Source organism: Gambusia affinis, linkage group LG11 (genome assembly GCF_019740435.1).
Source record: "Gambusia affinis linkage group LG11, SWU_Gaff_1.0, whole genome shotgun sequence".
In the NCBI taxonomy this organism is placed as follows: Eukaryota; Metazoa; Chordata; class Actinopteri; order Cyprinodontiformes; family Poeciliidae; genus Gambusia; species Gambusia affinis.
This window is the reverse complement of record NC_057878.1, coordinates 25,461,588-25,483,367: the sequence shown is the minus strand read 5'-3', so window position 1 is coordinate 25,483,367 and position 21,780 is coordinate 25,461,588. Positions and strand designations below refer to the sequence as shown.

The 21,780-nt window shown below is 38.1% G+C and overlaps 1 protein-coding gene across 4 annotated transcripts in view; it reads right to left on the bottom strand.

Annotated features, from left to right (window-relative positions):
- LOC122839734 overlaps window positions 1–21,780 on the bottom strand; it is a 155,605-nt gene that overhangs the window by 74,913 nt on the left and 58,912 nt on the right. For 2 of the 4 annotated variants that reach the window (XM_044131648.1, XM_044131647.1), the window contains exons 13-17: window positions 21,195–21,296; window positions 19,779–20,111; window positions 19,139–19,425; window positions 17,019–17,255; window positions 16,755–16,944 (exon numbers count right to left, since the gene is read on the bottom strand). In XM_044131648.1, the coding sequence (XP_043987583.1) occupies window positions 16,755–16,944; window positions 17,019–17,255; window positions 19,139–19,425; window positions 19,779–20,111; window positions 21,195–21,296 (1,149 nt within the window). Of the gene's footprint in view, window positions 1–14,411; window positions 15,505–15,695; window positions 15,807–16,754; window positions 16,945–17,018; window positions 17,256–19,138; window positions 19,426–19,778; window positions 20,112–21,194; window positions 21,297–21,780 lie in introns of those variants that run through there. The other 2 variants (XM_044131646.1, XM_044131649.1) reach the window with 2 other exon arrangements.

Here is a 21,780-nt window from a genome sequence, read left to right as displayed (position 1 = left end):
ACAAGAGCTCCAAACAGCGTGCCAGACAGCCCTGACACCTGTTCAAAGCCACCCGAAACCCAAGGAATCCCCCATTACAGTGGCGGTGAAAACAGTTAAAAATAAAGAGACTAAAACAGACCCACAGCAGATCATAGAAGAACTTCACAAAGAAATGAAAGAGATGTTGGTGGCCGTTATGGAAACCAGTCCCCACACCATGGCACCAAAACAAAGACAAAAAGGCTGTAAAAAGTGCAGAGAAGAGGGAAAAGGAGACAACTGTATGCACTGTTTCAAATGTGGGCGGGAGGGCCACTACTCTCGTGGATGCCGAGCACCGAGACCGTTGTTGGGAAACGAGGAAGGGCTACTGAGGTGGGACCAGCAGTAGTCCAGGATCCACGGTCCCATAATGAGCAGCCAAGCCCACCACCATCCTCCAATGAAATGCCAGTTGCTGCCTTATCAGCTGTAACGGAAGTTCGTTATCTACCCCCTCAACACAAGTCAAGGTTAGTAAGCCTGGTGGGAAACCGCTGTACTGTTAACTGTTTTATGGACAACCATCCAGTCAAAGTATTGTGGGATTCAGGGGCACAGTCCAGCATTGTAAATGAAAACTGGCGGCAGAACCACCTTCCCCACACAGTTGTCAGACCTGTGTCAGAACTTTTAGATAATGAGACACTCAGTGTTTGCTGCAAATGACACAACCATCCCCTACACTGGCTGGATAGAAGTCAGCTTCAGACTAGACAGTGATTGTTTCCCAATATTGCAAGTGCCAATATTGGTAGCCAGTGACCCAGCCGTGGCCAGTGATCCCATCATCGGCTACAATGTTATTGAGGCGGTTGTCAACAGGAGAGAAGTAAAGACCAAAGGTGGAAGAAAACAACTTGCACACTATGTAAGTAAAGCATTTGAAATAACTGTACAAACTGCACATAATGTTGTCAGACTAGTGCAGAACAGCAAAAAAGACTCAGAGGCAGGTGTAGTAAGGACTGGAGTAAAGAGAGTGCCTTTGAGAGCAAACCAAGTTACCACAGTCTATGCACGGGCACATGTTAGTCCACATGCTCTGGGTCAAGACATGCTCTTTTTAGCTGACATGGTTGACTCACCACCAGAGGGCGTCTTGTTCAATGACATACTGGTGCAAATTCCAGACAGAAAAGTGCCATATGTGCCCATCCCAGTGACTAACACCACAGACCACACCATTTATCTAATGAGCAAAGTGATCGGACGCCTTGAACCAATAAAGACTGTATATGCAGCAGACATCCAGACAAAAGTAAATGAGGGGACACAAGAGGAAAAAAAGAGTTCAAAGTTAAAGTCACACATCCCGAATAACACACAGTCAGACAACATTCAACTGAGACCAAAGTCATGGGATCCACCAGTGGATCTTCAGCACTTGACAGAAAGTCAACAAACAGCTGTGAAGATGATGTTATGGAAGAATGTGAGGCATTTGCATATGACCGGGATGATGTGGGCTGCATCCCTTCCCTGAAAATGCATATAACCCTTCATGACACAAGTCCTGTAAAGAAAACCTACATGTCAGTCCCAAAACCTCTCCACAATGAAGTGAAAGAGTATCTGCAGGATCTACTTAACAAAGGCTGGATCACACCATCAAGGTCTCCCTACTCATCACCTGTGGTGTGTGTCCGTAAGAAGGATGGTACTCTTCGGCTTTGTTGTGACTTCAGAGAGCTCAACCGCAAGTCAGTTCCGGACCGTCATCCAATACCAAGAATCCAGGACATGCTGGATGCACTGGGTGGGAGCTCTTGGTTTTCAGTGTTAGACCAAGGCAAGGCATACCACCAGGGTTTTTTGGATGATGAGAGCCGCCCCTTAACCGCCTTCATCACACCCTGGGGGCTCTACCAATGGGTGCGCATTCCCTTTGGCCTGAGCTCCGCACCCGCTGAGTTCCAGAGGAGCATGGAACATTGCATGGCAGGTCTCAGAGACACTATTTGCCTTCCATACCTGGACGACAACCTTGTGCACAGCAGCAATTTTGAAGAACACCTAGAGCACATCCGCCTTGTCCTCCAGCGTTACAGGGAGCATGGTGTCAAGCTGACTCCAAAGAAATGTGACCTGTTCAGGGGAAGTGTCAAGTTTTTAGGCAAGTTAGTTACAGGCCAGGGTTACACAATGGACCCAGCAGAGCTGGCCCCGGTGATGGCCTTAAAGGAAAAAACACCCGCAACCGTCGGAGAGGTACGTCAAATGCTTGGTTTTCTCTCTTATTATAGGCCTTTCATCCCCAACTTCTCCCGCATAGCCCATCCACTCTATAGCCTGCTTAGTCCTCCATCCTCTGGGAACTCTGTTTCAGTCCCAGATGTCAAGACTAGGAAGGGGGTGAAGAAAAGTAGAGGCCACTTACCTTCACGGTCACCCATTCAATGGACTAGCGCCCACCAAGAGACATTGAGCCAGCTCATAGATGCACTTACCAGACCTCCTGTCCTTGGGTATCCCGACTTTACAGAGCCCTTTGTGTTACATTGTGATGCATCTCAAGTTGGGTTAGGTGCAGTCTTATACCAACGACAGCAAGGCAAGATGAGAGTTATAGCATATGGTTCCCGCACCTTGAGTCCAGCAGAGAAAAAGTACCACCTGCACTCTGGCAAATTAGAGTTTTTGGCAATGAAGTGGGCCATATGTGAACGTTTCCGAGATTATCTGTACCATGCACCGTCATTTGTGGTGTACACAGATAATAACCCGCTATCATATGTGCTCACTACGGCAAAGCTCAATGCCACGGGTCACAGATGGGTCGCGGAGCTGGCCAGCTATAACTTCACCATCCGCTACCGTCCAGGCAAAACCAACACAGACGCTGATGGCCTGTCGCGAATGCCGTTAGACATTGACAGCTACATGAAGAGCTGTACAGCTGAAGTGGGACAGGAGTCCATAAGCGCATCTATGGAGTCTGTGGTGGTGGAGCAGAGTTACCCGTGTCGAGGCATTGGTGTTATCCATGTTGGTGCTCTGAAGTTGATCAAAGATTCTAACACCAATCAGCCTCTTACACCAGACGAGATCCGCACAGCTCAGGAAGCAGATGAGGTCCTGTCAAGAGTGCTCTGGTACAAGTCACAGGGTAGGAGACCAAGTAGGATCGAGGTGAAGTCTGAGGCTCCTGCAGTAACTACATTACTCAGGCAGTGGTTGAAGCTTCACGTCGACCAACATGGTATCCTGCACCACAAAACAGCCCACCGAGAGCAGCTATTGGTCCCTAAAGCTTATCGTCCCCTGGTTTTCAAAGAGCTCCATAAAGACATGGGCCACTTAGGAGTGGAAAGAACACTTGACCTGATCAGAGACAGGTTTTACTGGCCGCAGATGGCAAAAGACATTGAACACTTTGTTACGGAAGAATGCGAGTGTCTCAAGAAGAAGAAGCCGAGTAAGCAGACCTGTGCTCCTCTGACCTCGATCCAGTCAACTTACCTGTTCCAACTAGTATCCATAGACTTCCTCCACCTGGAAAAGTGCAAGCATGGCTACGAATATATACTAGTTGTCATGGATCACTTCACGAGGTTCGCTCAAGCTTACCCGACGAAGAACAAAACAGCTAAAACTGTCGCTGACAAGCTCTTCAATGACTTTGCACTCAAGTTTGGCTTCCCAACCAGACTTCACCATGACATGGGTAAAGAATTTGACAACAAGCTTATGGCACGGTTGAAAGAACTCTCAGGTATCCAGGGTTCTCATACGACACCCTACCATCCACAGGGTAATGGACAGGTGGAGAGATTCAACTGTACCCTGTTGTCCATGTTACGGACCCTGGAGGACAAGGAGAAGGAGGATTGGAAAGAGTCATTGGCTAAAGTTGTCCATGCGTACAACTGTACGAAGAGCAAGGCAACAGGCTACGCCCCATATTACCTCATCTTCGGACGTTCCCCTCGCCTGCCTATCGATCTGCTCTTCAATCTGAGAAAGGATGAAACTCATGTGGACTATGATGACTATGTTAGCTGCTGGAAGAAGAGAATGCAGGAGGCTTACACAGTAGCTTCCGAGACGGCTATCAAGGAAGCTGCTCGAGGGAAAGCATACTATAATAGGAGAGTGAAAGGGAGAGATCTTCAGCCTGGTGACAGAGTTCTCCTCCGAAACCTCACTCCCAGAGGCGGACCTGCAAAGATCCAATCTTACTGGGAGAACCAGATCTACAAAGTAATGGAGAGAAAGGCAGATGATAGCCCAGTGTATCGAATCTGCCCTGAAACTGGTCGAGGGAGAGACAAGGTGGTGCACAGGAACCTCCTACTGCCCTGTAACTTCCTACCACTTGAAAAAAAGATGCTTGGCTGTTACAAAGAAAAAAGCTGAGACGACCCAAGTGTAGAGCAACATCTAGGAAATAGTGACACATCAGATGATTGAAAGTGAGTCATGAAACTAGCCCCCACTTGTTTTTGGTGATGATCACTCAGTCTAGCGTTAGAATTTATTAGATTTAACAATGTTTATTAGAGTTAACAATGTTTGGGTTTCGCCATCGGAGGGCGCTCAGTACCACATGTAACAGTGGATGACGCTCTGGCAGGCTGTAGGAGTACGCCATTGCCGAGAGGACAGCTTGTTGCAGCAGATGTTGGGAGCGCCACTACTGTAACCGCTGTATTTTCTGTTTGCAGGTAAGCTGAGTATTAGAATGTATAGCTCATAACGCCAGTAGCCTCCGATGGGCAATAACAAGCTGCCAACAAAGGTGAGACTGACTCTGTGAGACAGCGATCCCATAGACAAAGTCAAAACCGCTTGTACTGAGTTATGACACTTTAGGTCAGCTCTTTGGTTCAGAGGGACTGCAAGGTGACTAAGACTCAGGTTATTGAAAACCTATGTATTGTTCGATTTGTGTTGAGTTAATGAAAGTATGTTGGATATAGATGTACAGTGATGTCAGTAGAGAGCATGTGTATTTGTTGTAGTACCACATGTAACAGCGGGTGACGCTCTGGCAGGCTGTAGGAGTACGCCATTGCCGAGAGGACAGCTTGTTGCAGCAGATGTTGGGAGCGCTACTGTAACCGCTGTATTTTCTGTTTGCAGTTTTAAACTGAATAAATATGCTGCACGAGGAGTGACTCGGCCCATCATTTCCTGTGGTGTAACATTTAGAATGACACAAACTCAAGTAGAGATTAGGTTTATGTGGATTCCAGCTCATAAAAATATAGAAGGGAATGAAATGGCAGATCTTTTAGCTAAGGTGTCTTTAAAACAAAGTAGAATTATGGAAATAACGTATTGTAAATCAGAAATAAAATCAATTATTAAGAGCAAAATTAAATCTGAATGGCAACAATTGTGGGAAGAAGGTACTAAAGGTCGTCATTTATTTCATATACAAAAAGAAAGTAGGGCATATGGAAATAATTAGTGTTGTGAAGTAACGAAGTACATGTACTTCGTTACTGTACTTAAGTACAATCTTCGTGTATCTGTACTTTACTTAAGTATATTTAATAATGGATACTTTCGACTTTTACTCCACTACATTTTACAGTAAGTATCTGTACTTTCTACTTACTACATTTCTACAAAACCGTCCCGTTACTCGTTACATCCTAGTCGCATTGCGCTTTTTCCCCCCCGTTAAAATATGAAGTTCAGGGACTTAGCAAGGCGCTGTAAATCCAAGCAATAACGTGACCTACTAATTACTGTCGTCACCCATCGCCTCCTCCTTTCAGTCGCACGCGGAGCTCCCAGACATGCGCAGTGGTTTCCACTAAGCGGGAGATGATTGTGTCTAATCGTCAGTAATAGAATTTCGCTACATAAATCATAAGATTTGGCGACATGTAAAATCAGCAGCGCTTCACTTTCACAGACGGTGGAAACTTCGTCCAACTTTTAGCGTCACTTGGAAAGGAAGCTTAAAGGAAGGTAAGCTATGTGGACGTGATGTTAGCAAAGCTAGCTGTACAGAGACACATATGGTGCATCTGCGATGAAAAAACGTTGTCAGTCATGCATTTAATTATTGTGTGGAAATGTTGTTTTAGGTATCGCATATATGGGACAACGCTGTGACCAAAATCTGCTATATAGTGATAGTGATGAACGATCCGATTCTTCTGGACGGATTTTTACTAAGTCCTATAGGACTGAAGCCTCACTGAGAGCCGTTCTTTGTCCTTGTGACGCTCTGCACACACTGCAGTAGCTATTATTATTTTATTTAATTAAAAAATAGATAGATTTATTTAATTGGCCAATAAACAAAACAAGAACGTGTAACGCAGAGCTGCTCATTGCTCTTTGATTGTGTTGTCATGGTGGCAGACAGGGTCAGAACCGTCACTGTCCTTCTGCCTGGTTACTTCTTGCTTCTTGCACCTTGGACAGTATTCATAGTTGAGTGTTGTTTACCATTGGGGCATTGCCTTAATTTCTATGTTTAATGGAGCAGACAGTTGTGGTTTCTGACTTGGGTGATATGGGCGAACATCCAGGGCGGTATATTTTAGGGATGGTAGGAAACCACCGTGGATTGTGCCACAGAGATGGAAGCAAGGCAGAATGAAGAAGAGTTTGAAATGATAATGATACTGGTTAAATTTATTTCAGCTCTCAGTATTTAATATCTAGGTGTTTTTATGGGAATGTGGATTTAAGATGCTTCCATCCCTGAAATTATGATGCATAGAATCACAAATCTAAATCTACACTGTCACAGAGGGTAAACACACTAAAAACATGCTTTATCTGTGGTATTGTTAATTAAAATGGCACATATTTCATGTATTAAAATTAAATATGATAGGTACACTTAATGATATTGTATTAGAGATCAAGTAATGCATTCAGGAAGTACTTTTACTTTTAATACTTAAGTATTTTTAAAAGCCAGTACTTTTTTACTTTTACTCAAATAAAAGTGTTAATGTGGTACTTTTACTTTTACTAGAGTACATTTTTGTCCATGTATTTGTACTTTTACTTAAGTAAATTTTTTTAGTACTTTATACAACACTGGAAATAATAGGAGAAAATCGAAAAGAGCAAGTAATGACAAGATTGCGCCTTGGACATACTGGATTAAATAAAACTTTACATTTGATATACAGTAAGTAGAGAGAAAAGCTAAAACAAGAAATTAGGAAATATGATATAGACATTAAAACTTAATAAGGTTTTAATTAAACATAAAATAAATAAAGCAGTTATTACATTTTTGAAGGTAACATGATTATATGTAAGAATTTACATTAAAAGGATATATTCTGGTCCACACTCCAGCACAGTAGATGGCGATAATACATCTTAACGTTAGATGCCACCCGGCAATAAAAATCACAAAGAAGAAGAAGAAGAAGAAGAATAGAAAACAGCTGATGGCAATCAAGGAAAGTCTCAGAAACCAGGGGTAAACAAGCAAAACTGGCTGTAGAGAAGCAGATCACGGCAATACTAGTCTTCATACTGAGCTAACTAGTCCACTGTGGATCTCCACCACCTTCACTTAGCCCTGCACACTAAAGACCTATATGTCCTTGATGGATCAAATTACAGGGATGAGGTGAGCCAATTGGCCATGTGGTGCAGAGACAAAAATCTCCTTTAATGTAGAGAAGACAAGATTATTGTCAACTTTCAGAGATTATGCTGTAGCTTCATGCAGTGTGTGCATGACACACACTGTACACAGGGATAGTAACAATCTGGCTTGCAAAAAAAAATCCTCATTATAGTAATCATATTAGAAATAACAACATAGAATAGACTCAATACAAAAGTATAATTTTTACTGAAGGAAAAGTTGAATCTCCTATGTGGGCCTACTTGGAGTCTCTCTGTGGATCCCACCCTCCCAGTGGTCTGTTCCATTATGCCTTATTCCTCAAATTTGGCCAAAACCAAGAGTGTCTCATACATACAAGTGTATGTGAGATCTAAACACTCAAGTTTCAATTTATTGTTTCTTCACATAGTTATATGCACTCAGATCAGTCTCACTGCACACCCAAATTGGTTACTGTGATATTAAACAGCACTTCTTAACTGTGCACTTAAGTTTGTGACACAATAAAGCCATAAAGAGGGAAAGAAACAAGAAAAGCTTCACAATTATTTTACAGCTGGCAACAAAAGAAATGCAGCAAAGCACCATTTTACATGAGCTACTGAAGCAATACTAAAGTACTCTGAACAAAAGAAAATTATGTAAAATGATAAATACAAGAGGAGTAAAGCACAAAGTATTTATGCTTTGTGCATCCAAATTGCTAATAACAGAACTGTCTAGACTAGAGAGCTGCCACCAGCACCGTCCACTGATCTCCTGTTGGTGTTGGTGTATTGAGAATGAGCAACACCAACTTTCTGAGAGTACATCTCTGAGGTGTATTTAACACTATTAAAAACTTAATGTTTATAAAGTAGAAAAATATGAAATGTTAAAAGGGCTATGAATATTTTTGCAAGATGCCACATGAATCTGAAAAATGTTGATTGAAGGAGGGATGCTATAGTTTCAAGAAATATGAATGGATGGGTTGATGGAATAACAAAATGTAGGTTAATAAAGATAATAACCTACACTACTATCCATTATAAAACTGTAAATTGTTCTCATTCACCCATAAAAGTATATTGGGGTTAATGTGGTTTCAGTTTCTGACCATTGCATTAAATACTCAGCATGTCAGAGATCTAACCCATATAACATTCATAGTCAGCATTGATGCCTATGAAACCATGGTAAACGTTTCTGCATCAGCTAGTAGCTCGTTGTCTCTAATTGTCCAGCTTTCAAAATTAAACTTACAAAACCCCCAACATGTTAGAAATAGATGTGGTTATAAAATAGACTTACCTGATCCAAGTTTATGTTGGTAATGATATAAAAGGCCACCAGAAACAGCACAAACCAGTAAACCCAGTAGAACCAGGAGAACTGTGAGCCAAGTTGGAATTTCTATGGAGAAAAGATATTAGTTAGATTTTACACATGCTTGGCCAGAACATTCACTGTCATTTTTCTGAGAAGTCCAATATTTTACAGAATTGTCTCTATTGTACTGTTCAAAATTAGAATAATCTTTGAACATTGGGAAATTGTTAGTAGTATTTTTAATGTAAATGAGCAAAACCTTTGTGCTTTGGAGAGCTGTTTTTGTATGTCTCCTTTATGAAGTACCTTAAAATGACTTAGCTGGAACCCCCCCCCCCCATATATTTAGAATTTACTTAATTAGAGAACCACATTGTGTCAAAATAGCTGCATTTTAAAAATTAAAATCAAGTTTATACACCTTTGATTCACAACCATCCAATACAGAAAAGTCAGATTAAAAGTCTCATTAATATAAGGTCAGATATTTTCTTGTTCATTACAAGAAACAGCATATTAATCCTAAAATGTACAAAGAACTCAGCCAAAATCAGTAAATGTTAGTACATAAACGCAAACATTAATTTACACCAACACACAGAGCCTTTCATGTCTAAAATATATGCAGATATGAAAGCACTCTCCATATTCCCAAAAATTTATTATTTTTACTTTTTGGACTGTTCACATATAGTTCCATGTTCCAGCTTTTGACACTGCCAATCATGACATTTTACTGAATCAAGAGTTGGACTGGACTCTCCGGTCCAGTGCTCAGCTGGTTTGAATCTTACATAAAGAACAGGAATTTCTTTGTGTCAATAGGTAACTTCTCATCAAAGTGGACAGAAGTCGCATACTGGGTATCGCATGTGACTTTTTCCAGCTAAACAGAAACAAAACTGAAGTTATTATTTTTGGACCTAAAGAGGAACGATCTAGAGTCAATGAACAGTTTCAGTTATTACAACTAAAAATCAGCGATCAGCCCAAAACCTGGGAGTAGTGATGGACTCTGACCTTAACATCCAGAGCCACATAAAGACAGTTACAAAGTTGGCCTTCTATCACCTGAAGAACATTTCCAGGATTAAAGAACTAATGTCTCAGCCAGATGTAGAGAAACTCATCCATGCATTTATCTTCAGTCGTATCGATTATCTTCACATGTCAAATGCAGCTGATCCAGAATGCTGCTGCTCACATTCTGACTAAAACCACAAAGATAGAGCACATAACACCAGTTTTATAGTCCCTACACTGGCTCCCTGTAGCTCAGAGAATAAATTTTAAAATGCTGTTGTTAGTTTATAAATCACTGAACGGCTTAGTATCACAATACATTAAAGATCTGATGTTGTTGTATCAACCTTCTAGACACCTCAGGTCTTCTGGTTCTGCTCTGCATCCCCAGAACCAGAACCAAACATGGAGAAGCAACATTCAGCGTCTATGCACCACAAATCTGGAACAAACTTCCAGAAAACTGTAAAACAGCTGAAACACTGACTTCCTTTAAACCTGGATTAAAAACTCAGCTGTTAAGAGCTGCTTTTGAAACATAATCATGAAACATTGATCAATAATCTGATGTGCAAAATGTAATGTTGTTGACTGTGTGTTCTTTGACTGAAAGGTGCTATGCAAATAAAATTTGATTGATTGAGTCAAAAGATAACTGGAAATGATACGTCTGTTAACATCTCTGAGCAAGATAATAGATTATCTGCCAAGCAATATACTTTTTTATTCCTCATGATCTGTGTTTTTTCGCTAATTTTAAATTTCTTTTTTTGGAAAACGGACCATTTCAGAAAAACTCAGAAGTAAGAATATATATGGCAACAGACATACAGAGGATCTGCACATGCAGAACGGTCAAACAATAGTGACTGTCAAAGTCAGTTACATACATTCTATTCAGTTAAAGCCACACAGCAAGATGGTTGTGTTCAGTTTACCATTCAAATTGCTGCATTGCAGTGATTTTTCATTCTCTGTATGAATTTTAACATCTTAAAGACAAATAGGGCTCCAGGTTGAGGAGCACTGCTGTATTCAGAGTGTCTGGCATTGATAGAGTCCAATGCAGTTACTAGGCACAGAGTGTAACAGGATTTCTACCTCAACAGGATAGTGTGTCAATTTTGCACCTCCAGGTAACATATTTGCACACACACCTACTAAACACACACATACGTTCACACACTCCTGAAAATCAAAATGATTAGAAGTGATTCAAAGAGAAGTTTTGATTCCATAATTGTTAACTTGTCTATTTTATATTTAATAAAGTGCATCAAGCAGTCAGAATGCAATCAGGATGCCATATGCTTTTCTTGAGCAAAACCACTGACCTTTGACATGCAACTGAACTTCTGACAGTATTAATTCTTTTTCTTCATCATCAATGATGCTGCAGGTGTAGTTTCCGCTGTCAGAAAGTTGGAGTTCACTCAGAGTGAGGCTAAAGTCACCAGAGTCAAAAGCATCAGCTCTCATTGATGTTCGTCCTTTGAAAAGCTGATTTTGTGATTCCAGGTCGTCTCCTTCTCTCCGTTGATGGACAGTACTGAGATTGAGATCCAAGCGGCTCCATTTCACTGTAACCATCTCTTCTAATGGCTGGCCGTACTGACAGGGCAGAACGACAGACTGAGCCCATTGAACCTCCACTTTTTTAATCAATGAATCCTGAGAGGCTGGAAGGAAAAGAAAAATACATGCTTTAAATGTCTTAAAAATAGATAACTTGCAGTTACATTACATTTAATCTTTGGACGATTTAATTCTATATTATTAGCATAATATTACTGCCTTAAAGTTCCCTGCATTCCTACTTAATTAAACAGTGTCATGAATGAATAAGAAAAAAAAAGAATCAAATATATTATTTCTACAAATAGATTGGTTAGGTTTGTCTCTCTACAAATCTTTATTGGTGAATAAAACCATATTGTTCAGGAGGCTACAGGCAGAGAGGACAGAAAATCTGCTTAATGTATGTAGACCCTTTGAAATGTGATCATAGTGATAATAAAATCTCCAGGCCTGGACATTGTTTGTTGCATTCCTTCAAAATTCATGCTTAAAATTAACTATAAAATGTATCAAAAAAGGAGAAAGTAATATGTATAAACACATATGAAAGACATGCAGGATTCTAGCCGGCATTCAGGTAGCTGACCTTTTAGCTGCAGTTCAACTTCTGATAGTGTTTTTTCTTCGTCTTCATCAATCATGCTGCAGATGTAGTTGCCAATATCAGAAGGTTGAAAGTCTTTCAGTGTAAGGCTGAAGTCACCAGAGTCTAGAGCATCAGATCTCATTGATGTTCTTCCATTGAAAAGCTGATTTTGTAATTGCAGGTCGTCTCCTTCTCGCCTTTGATGGACGATACTGGGATTAAGATCACGGCGGGTCCATTTCACTGTAACAACCTCTTCCAATACTTGATTGAACTGGCAAGGCAACACAACAGATTCTGCACCCTCTTGAACCTCCACTTTTATTGTAAAAGATTCTCGAAAGGCTGAAATGACAAACACAAAAGTTTTAAATCAGAGTATAAATACATTTCAGTCAAAGATTCATCTTTTGGCCATTTAATATTATACTATAATATTAATGCCTCAAAGTTCTCTTTCTTTCCAATGTATTTAAGCAGTTTCACGAAGGAAACACCAGAGAGAGACTGAATCTTAGATTAATTTGATTAACAGCAGAAGACAACTGTTATGATCGATGTAGCCAAATGATGGAAACGTCGGACATTCTTCTCAATATTTACAATAGTATGCTTGTAAGAGCTATTTCTCTGTCTTCAGTTAAATCTCAGAATTTATATTATTTAGTTTATTTTGTTTGTTTATTTTTTGGTTAATTTATAAGTAGAATTTTAAGTATTTAGAATAGATTTATTGGCTAGTAATCTGTTTCATTAATTGCCTTCCTGTGTAATTCTGCTAAAAAAATGTAAACAAATGTAGTAAATGCATATTGTTTGTAAAATGCACCACAGAACAACTCAGCACTGAATTGGAGTCTTTGATTCATGTTACCTGGAAAACTCATAGTTTGTCAATAATATATTAATAACAAATAGGACATCAACTAAAAGCTCACAAATAAACTGTTGTGGCTCCTTAGTTTAAATAAATTAGCCATTGTTTTGGATTTTCTATATCACAATACCTTGAAGCCTGTGAAGATAAAAATATAATTTTTCATGAACATATTAACATTTTATTAAACGCTATAAAATATGTAAAATATTGATTTGTCTAACTGGCTTAGCATATTAACAGAACTCTTTGATTTGGAGTCACTTGGTCACATTACCTGGTAGGTTTCGATTTTTATTTTCGTTTTCTCTCTGTGTTTGACATTTATTAACGGTCCCTAACGGGAGTGCTGTCATTACTAAGCTGTTGCCAGGCAGAAGTGGCTCAGCCAAGTTCTACTCCATGAAGGCGTCACGTTCGTGAAGTCTAGTTTTTAAAAACGTCCTCGCTTCGAGAAGGAATTGCAGAACGCAAAGGATTCCATAAACATAAAACCTCACCGTGGTGGAGCAAAACTTTGGAAAAAGTCGAGGAGTTGAGTCCCGAAAACTGAGAAATAGTTCTAAAAAACATCCACGGTTCTATGCCGAAAGTTATGTGCAGAGATTTAGGTTTTACTTCAACACTATGTGCTGTTCAACCGTTTTCAGACATAATCCTACAACGTCCCTGCATAGTTATTGTGAAGATACTTGTTATTTTTCATATTTTATTTATACTTATTTAGGAATGACACAACTTACAATAAACTTGGAGAAGTAGACATGGATTCTTCTGCTTTAAAAAATTATATAAATTTCTAAGTATTCCTGAGCATGTAAATGAAAAATTGTTTAATGACTATGAAGGAAGAAAAAAAAAAAAGATTGGCTAAATAAATTTATGAGCATGGAGGGAAAAAAAATTACTTACCGTACAGGAGGAACACAAACGCAGCTAACAGCCTCATCTTCCTATATTTACAAACGTCAAATCCTTACTAATGGATTTCTTAATGATTAATTTTAACATTTCCTCAGACTAAAACAAAAAATTGTTTAAATTTGATTACGGTGTCCATTTAAGGTCGCCTCACTTGTTCCGCGTTGGATAATTATGAAAGTCACTTTCACTTTCACTTTCACTTTCCATGTTGTTCATGCACCTACTTCAGCTCCTAAACCATCTCCCTCTTTTCTGCTTTAAGTGCGCCATCTAGTGAATAAAAGTGTTACTACAGGTTCTGCCTTTAGGAAATGTTGAGTGGAATTAGTATTAGAAATAATATAATATTGTTTTAACGAGTGGTTCATATATTTTATATATATTTTTATTCTTTCTGAAATAGTGTATAATGATTACATGCTCATTAAACACATAAGAAAACTATAGTTATTCCAAAAAATATTACATACATTTTCTAATAAAAGGTCAACTCATAAATATAAGACATGAACGATAAACCACCTCAAGACGGTTTACATGGTTTATAAATCAATTATCAGTTTTCTAAAGCTCTAATTATTTAAGCAGCACATTAATAAAATTAGAAAAACAATTAAACTTCCAGGAAGCAACACTAATTTATCAATCAGGGAATTCAAGTTTTCAAACATTCACACCTGCATGTTGACACCTACCTCTCAGGTCCAAACTAATCTTCTAAAGCAAAAATCAAATGACTCAAAATAAGAATAAAAACTACAACAAAAGAAAACCAAGTTAAATAAAAATTTACTTCTTTTTAATTCAGTTTACAAATTCAAGATGGTAAAACTGATTTATTGGTTTCTGGTTCTAAACAACAAAAGATGGACCATGGAAAAAGTTTTACAATTGTATCAACTAGTAAAACAGACAAAAAACAAAGATACAAAAAAACCCATACACATTGTTTGAATTATTCAGAACAAATAAAGAAAATTGAATCTCATGATAAACATTTGAACCAAGCTGGACGTTTTCTCTGAGACTCCACCAACTTCGGGTTTCTCCCCAACTCTACGGCTCCTTTCAGGATCGCTTCCTGGGGTCTAAGAGGACACAGGACTTTATACTGAGGTCCAAACTCATCAGTGATGTGCTGACGTAGAATCTGGCTCTCAGCCAAACCTCCCACTAACACAATATAACCAATGTTGAGATTTTTGTCTAATATTTCTCTGAGTTTCTTGGTGATTTCTTGCAGACTCTCTTCATAGAAAGATCTCAGTTTGTCTCTTGAGATTCTGATGGATCCATCATCCCAGGAAGCTCCATCCACTGAATCAAAGAACGTTTCAATCTCTTTCTGTTTCTGAGCTTCGTCTCTCAGGTTACTTAGGCAACAGATCTGAACATCTTCATCCAGCTGTTTGAAACGAGTAAAATCATACATCATTTTTTGAATCTCATTAGGGAAATTTAGTTCATATTTATTCCAGATTCCAGAGAAAATTTCTCTCAGGAACTCTTTGAATTTGTCATCCACATATTTTCCCCCCAGATTGTCTTTAGGAGCCTCATACAGTGTCTTCAGGACTCCTCCTTCCAGGACTTCATGAGTAGTAAAGTAAATGTTTCTATCTGTTGACAAACAGGAAGAGAATAAAACAGATTAAAGGATAAATATACGAAAAACAACTTATTGCACATTTTAAGTCACATTCAATCAAAACATCACTTTTAATCAATAGATTACTTCAACACATTTATCGTTTCTCTTAGTGTGTGAACACAAAGATTTTAAAACTTTAGTAATGTTGTGTAACTTTTACCTCCACAGTCGACAACAAGGTACCGTTTACCGTCTCTTTGGGTCTCCAGCAGAACTACAGTTTCTTCTGGTTTGGTCATAAACTTTACAACCTCCTGACTTCCTGGTGGATCTGTAAAAACACAGAAACCTCACTGAGTTTTACCATGAAAAACTGACAATTTCTGGTCTACCTTCCTCTGAGTATCACTGATGTGTGTTTTTAACTTAGATATATTGTCTGATGATCAAAGTTAAGCTTAACAAACAAAGACAGTTACTTCTGAAAACTGCAAGTAGAACCTTTGGATGGGCAATAAATCAATAATAATATATACTGTGATAATCAATTTAATCAAATGTCCTGTTTGTAATAGCTAGTCAGACCATCAACTTATTAAATTCTGTTATGTTTCAGACTAAATCCAAGCTAACCAGTCAGTCATATTTTTTGCCTCAGTTTCACTGCTAACCTCAGATCTGATTATATTTTATCCATGCTAATTAATTAGAAAGTGACTGAGCTAAATGGCATTTATAGGAAAGTTTTAAGGTCAGAACCATTGAGTTTAAGTGATGATGATCCCCAAGAGTTGGGGGAAGTCTTCTGCATATCTGCCTCTGAATGGTTTAAAGTCATGAGTCTGCAAATCTGGGCTTTAATCTGTGACATGACCTCCAGCAGGTCATTCACTACCATCCAGCTGCATTAAAAATATTCTGCAAATAAGCATCAGCCAAAATTCCTCTATAGAGATTTAGAAGATTTATTTAATACAAATGCTGGACTGCAGTTATTAGTTTACAGTTATTAGACTTAGGAGGATTTTATTTATTTATTTATTTATTTTTTACAGAAAATAACATTGATTTGGATTGATTTTCTTTCCTTAAAAGATGAAATAAATATTTGTGGTTACTCTGGTTAGATTTGAATAAAAAAATGCTTGATGACATAAAAGATTTAACATGGTTAGTAAAAATAGATCAGCTAAATAATCCATTAATATGTTGAACTTGTCCTATAAAACAAACCAAAACCTGTTAAATGTTTATTAGACGTTATAGATCCACACGGTACCGTTACAGCTGGTATCAGGTTCTGCTGCTCCTGCAGGTTCTGCTGCTCCTGCAGGTTGATCCTGTGAGTCTCTGCTGTGGTTCTGTGTGATGAAACCATCAGGTTGAAGCTTCAAACACCAGGTCAAAGCTGCTTCTGACTCCAAAACAAACATCAGTTTGTCTTTAGTGTCGTCTGTTACCAGACCAGCCTGGAGGAGAAACCAAACGTCTGATTCTGCTGAATATTTCAGAGCTGCTGTTGACTTTAAAAACATGATGTTACCAGAGTTGCAGATTTTATTATGAACTCTTTAGTGGACTCTTCCAAGAGTTCAGGAACAGTCAGCACCCAGGTGAAGTCAGATGCTGTGAACTCTCCACCTTCTGGATCTCTGATGGTTTTCAGAGCATCGTCCTTCAGGAATCTCAGAACTTCTGTAAAAACCTTCAGGACCTTCATTGACTTGCCATTTGCTGCTTTAACTGTCTGCTTGCTGATGTCCTGGGAATTAGTTTCAGTCTGTTAGTTTGTATTAAAACACAGGTTAGTTTGTCAGAAGTACAGATGGAAAACTGCTGCAGTCTGAGGGCCAGTCCAAGCAGAAACTGTTACTTTCTTTGGCACCACAAAAAACAACAGATTTAAAGATGGACAAAAAACAATTTACTGATTTCAAAAATTAAAAAATGGACTATGTGTGTATTTTCTTTGATTAAAATACATCAGTTTTCCTGGTAAGGTGGATTAACTGCGCAATTTTAAGTTAAATGCCAAATTAAATGAAGTCCATGCTTTTCCAAAGTGTTGTACACAGGAAACACAGAAGCAAAAGCTTCAGCAAATGTTTTAGATTTTACAGGGAATGAGCACTTTTGATACTGATAATTTTGATTAACCAAAACACTTTGACCACCTCATTTAAAGGCTACGACAGCTGAGATGTTCACTCTAGTTCTCTGATCCGAATTTGGTTTTGAAATAAATCACTGTTATTCTAATGTTTCATAAAATCATTTCCTGAACAATATAACTGGTTTTACATAAATCAGAAAGTAACAGGGAATCAGATTGTGGCGTCACATAATAGTGCATTCCCATGCTGGGGGCCTGGCTAAATAAAGAAAAATATGCAAGACTGATCAATTATTTGACATCAGATAAGGAATAGATCAATATCTCAACACTGGACAAAGGAAATTGTCAGTTAGATATTCAGAGAATTAAATGTGGAAGATTGTAGATGTTAACAATGATTTAACACAACAGAAAATATTTGTTTGACATTTGTGTTTCTGCAGATAAATGCTAAAGTTTCACAAATGTTAGCAAAACTATAAAAACTGCAGGAGCTAAACAGGAAACGTTTTTATTCTAATAACTCATGAATCTGACACATCTGAACATCAGAACACCTATTTTCTGTTTTGGTAAATCTTTGCTTCACATGGATTTTCTGGGTGCAGTACGTGGTTGCTAGGTAAAAGATAACTTCAGCGCTACTATGGTTACTTCTGTCTCTCTATCTCTGTCTGAGTCTTCACCACCAGATGGACCTAAATGGACAAACAGTTGACTTGATGTGCATTTTGTCAATGCAATCAATGTTGTTCAGCAGAAATGATTGCTGCAAAATCAGTGAGTCATTTTAGTCACCTGGGTTTCCTTAGTTAGAAAACCTTAATCAGGTGGAACAATAAACTGAACTTGGGGGCCTCGCTTAACCAGAATTAAACTGGAATATATGGAACTGAAATTAATCTGACTGCATGATTGGATTGAACTGACAATATTATTATTTACATAAATTAAATCTGTTTGTTTGCAGTGCACTTTGAGAATAGGTGAAGGTTAGTGCCATGAGTTGTGGATTGTCAAAAATATTACTGAATTGGTGTGGTCTGAAAGTTTCAAAAGAGAAACTATGTCATAGTTTCATTGGAGATTATTTTTTATAAATTATATTATTATATATTCAGAATTCTCACCAGATTGTCTGCAATCCATGAAGGGCTTGTTTGAAATAAGTGCTCCTTTATTCAGACAAGTCTTTCTCAGAGTTTTCATTGAAACATCTTCAATCTTTAAATAGGTGTTTTTTTTAAAGGTGAAAAAAGGTGGTTATATTCTTCATACACAGATATAAAGGTCTACCGTCAGCTTATTTTCCCCCTTTTGTAAAGTGTACAGGATGAAATGAAAGAGATGTTAATTAAATTAGGGACCTACAGAGCTAAACCCTAATTTCATGATGGCAGGTGGAAAACTTTGAGGAGCGCAAGTGAAGGTTTAAACTATCTCAGATAATTCAGATACTAACAAATTTAAAATCAGAAGGTTACCAAATAAAGAACACAGCAGAAAAAATAAAAGAGATCTTTCTGCAAAGCTTTACTTGTACTTACTTTTCCCTGGATAGCAATATTGAAGTTTTCAATGAAATAATGTTTCTGAGCTTCTTCTTCTTCTCTCATATTGGTAAATGCTGTTTTAGCTTCATAACCAAACTTCATAAATTCTTCATGTTCATCAAACAGGATGCAGGTTGGAGTCTTTGGGGTGTCTAGTCCAAGTCCATTACTCCATCTCTTTATCTGGGTCTCACCTCCTTCCTCTCTGGGTTTAACATTGAAGGCGAAGCCGCTGAATCCTGAACCAAAGTCAATGGCTACGATGAGAGAGTCGGGTCCAGCTGGTTGGAGAAGAGAACAAATTTAGAATCTGAAAACAAACCACCAAAAAAAAAGAAGAAAAAAACCCTGCTGTTCTGTTCTTGATGCTGTTTTCACAATAAAAAGTTATTATTTAAAAAAATCATAAATACAAATGGACCTTTGTATAAGTTACAAAATAAAATTTATCTATTTAATATTTAATTTACACAGACTAAATTGGGTCTGGTGACCCGGCCAGGCTGTACTCCACCTCTCAGTAAATGAAGGTTCAGAATAAAAAACTCCCCTAGTTTTATTAAAGAAAATGTTGATATACAGTGATTTGTGATTTAAAATGTGACATAGGCCACTTTTTATCTGTTATACTGACCTTTGACATTGAGCAGAACTTTTTTCTTGACCAGGATTTTTCCTGATTTCTTAGAGACGGTGCATGTGTAGCTGTCTGTGTCTCTGTCTGTTGGATTCTTCAATGTCAAACTGAGGTCTCCCAGTGTAAATGTTTCGTCCATCTCTGTTCTGTCTGCATACTGGCAGTCTTGTTCTTCAAGCCTTAACAAGCCACACGAGTCCCCCTGAGCCTTGTGGATGATTCTGTCAGAGCTGTTGGTCCATGTTACCTGGACTTCTTTAGGCAGACGGAGTGAAGTTTGAAATGGCAACAGAACAGACTCCACTCCTGAATCCACCTCCACCCTGTAAACTGCAAGAACAAAACAAAGAGAACAACAAACAGATGAGCTGCAGTAGAAATGATTCTGTTGATGTTCACAGAAATGGAGCCTCAGTGATATTCCTGGAGAAAAGACTTCTTAACCAAACTTCAGGAATTCTGTTTAACTCAGAGAGTCGTGATTACTAGATCCATGTCAACAGTCAGATCATCAGTTACATAAAAGCTCAGGTATTTAACAGCAGCTCTTTAATAACAGCACCAGATAAAGAGAAGTCATAAAAAGCTTTGGATCTTCACTGCTTTTTATGTACAATAGTCACAAAATGTACAAAATGTGACCAGATAACGAGCTGGATTTCAATAACTGTTGAAATAACTGCACAAGGACTAAAGATAAACAAATAATCTGCACATATGAGACGGTTAATTGTGGTCCCATCAACAACACACCTTGTCTCACAGTTTGGTTGCCACTTTGATAAATCATCCATGGACACATTTAAAAGCAATTCTGTTATTCAAATTCAGAATCTTAATCAAAACAAAATGCACATATCTGTGCCATGATTAGATTTAAACTCAAAAAGGTTAGTAGAAGTAAAGAGAAATGTGCTCTCTTATTCAGTTTAATCCTCTACAGCACATTGGAAAGCATACTGACTAACACTATGGGTTATACTTGGTTATGTATTTTGCCTATTGGTGAAAAACTGGATTAGGAAGATTAAAATACTAAAGTTTCACATTCTGTTCTCTTTGTTATTAGTAGTTATTTTATCATTATCATTTTTTGATTATCACATCCTGTAGCACATTGTTAGTTTGTTTTATCTCTCAGTCGAATGAAACAGAGTCACTCAGTCTGGATGCAACAACTAAAAACGAGGTTTCTGCTCTGCATCCAAGTTGCTCTTCAGATTAGCCAATCAGATGTTAGGATTAATTTTGTCAGACACAGAAGCACTTTGTAATAATCTGTTAGGACAGAAAATATTAAAGTATTATTTCTCTCTCTCACTCTGAACACATATGATTTAACTTATAATTTAAATGCTAACCTTGGAAGCATGTTATATATTAGCAATGACATGGCTGTAAAAATAAACTTACCTAACATAAAGTTTTGCCGAAAAAAGAGTAAAAGACCCACATGAACACTAAAAACCAGGAGAATCCAAAGAACCAGGAAAATTCTGGCCCAAGTTGGAATTTCTATGCAAAAGAAAAACAAAAACAAATTTCAGTTAGATATAGTTAAAACTAAATAGTTGGCAAAATACATGTGATGATGCCTTTGCATTACATTGATTAAAATGTCACAGTGTAATGCTAATTTTTTACTTATTAGTCATTGTTTTATCAACATTTCATTTGATGGTCAAGTTCAGCAGCATTTCATAACACTACTATAACAAGGTAAATGACTTGGCGATGAAATTCTGAATCCCAAGGTGGTTCCATGTCAGCTGAAAAACATAGTCCCTTTAGGTGTGTATTTAGGCATGTTTTAATTCAAATGTATCAAACTCAAGGATCTAGGGCCAAACCTAGCTCATCCTATTTATATGGCCCTCTAGAATCAAAAGGGCCATATAAATAGAACTTTAAGAAAACGGTTATGTGCTTAGATCTAATTTCATCCATCAAATTAAAGTAAATTTTAACTGTGTACAGTCCTGACATAAAAACTCAGCCT